At 41.0% G+C, this 972-nt stretch overlaps 1 protein-coding gene across 1 annotated transcript in view; it reads left to right on the top strand.

Moving 5' to 3' along the window:
• The window catches only part of LOC109234381 (mediator of RNA polymerase II transcription subunit 7a-like), a 10,581-nt gene continuing 10,212 nt past the window's right edge, over window positions 604-972 (top strand). Inside the window, exon 1 of the mRNA XM_019400355.1 lies at window positions 604-911. Within this exon, the coding sequence (XP_019255900.1) occupies window positions 777-911 (135 nt within the window). The 5' untranslated portion in view covers window positions 604-776. The remainder of the gene's footprint in view (window positions 912-972) is intronic.

The following is a 972-nucleotide window of genomic DNA, read 5'->3' as shown; positions in this document are numbered from 1 at the left end:
TAACAAGAGAATCACAGAACAATCAAGAAGCACAACAAACTTCACAAAAATAACAAGACATATAAGGCACGTGATAACTACACCGTAGAACTAAAATATAAATACCTATAGTAAGTGAAGATGTATTTTCGGTTATTCAAATGATATTCACTCTCCGATGTTCTCAATTAGTAATTATGCAGTAGTATAGCTCATTGTTGTGAGTTACTCTCAATTTTCATATTCTGTAGATGAATAAAACTTTTAGTTACTCATTTATTAAAGAATTAGAGTATTAACCATGCTAATTAGGGATTTGACGCATGATTTCGCTAGAAATTGTTAGACGAGCCCTGAGCGGTGAGCGTTAGGCGTGTTTTGGACGCACAATCAGGCATTTAGTGCGTAATCCTCTCAAAATTAAGCCCCACGTGAGCCTCATTGCACTTTGATAGTGCTCCACCCCGGACAAGTCCCGAAGCTATTCCCAAGAAAGCCTTTTAAAATATCTATCTAAGGACTAGTAATGCTCTATATTAAAGGATAAAGACGATTTTGAGTTTTTGTCCAAACTTAAGGGACAACTTTGAACTTTTACTTGCTACAACACGTAAAAGCAATGATAAGCCAAACGGGTCAAAGTAACAAAAAGGAAGTTTGCGATACAATAGTTTGTCTGCCCGTCGGCAATACTGCAGAGGTCCGATATTTCTCTGTCCAAGTGTCGACTCAACGCCGAGATAAATCTCCATTTTTGGTTGAAAAGAAACGTTGGTTAAGTGAAAGTCAGATCAGATATGTCGACAGCGACATACCCACCGCCGCCGCCGTATTACAGGCTGTATAAGGACTATCTTCAAGACCCCAACTCTGCTCCTGAACCTCCCCCTCCCATTGACGGCACCTATCTCCTCTTTGGTAGCAACTACACTGTATGTAATGTCTCTCACCTGTTCTCTCCCCCTCTTGAACCCGCTCTCCCCCCCCCCCCCC

Source organism: Nicotiana attenuata, chromosome 11 (genome assembly GCF_001879085.1).
Source record: "Nicotiana attenuata strain UT chromosome 11, NIATTr2, whole genome shotgun sequence".
NCBI lineage: Eukaryota > Viridiplantae > Streptophyta > Magnoliopsida > Solanales > Solanaceae > Nicotiana > Nicotiana attenuata.
This window is presented reverse-complemented; position numbering and strand designations above follow the sequence as displayed.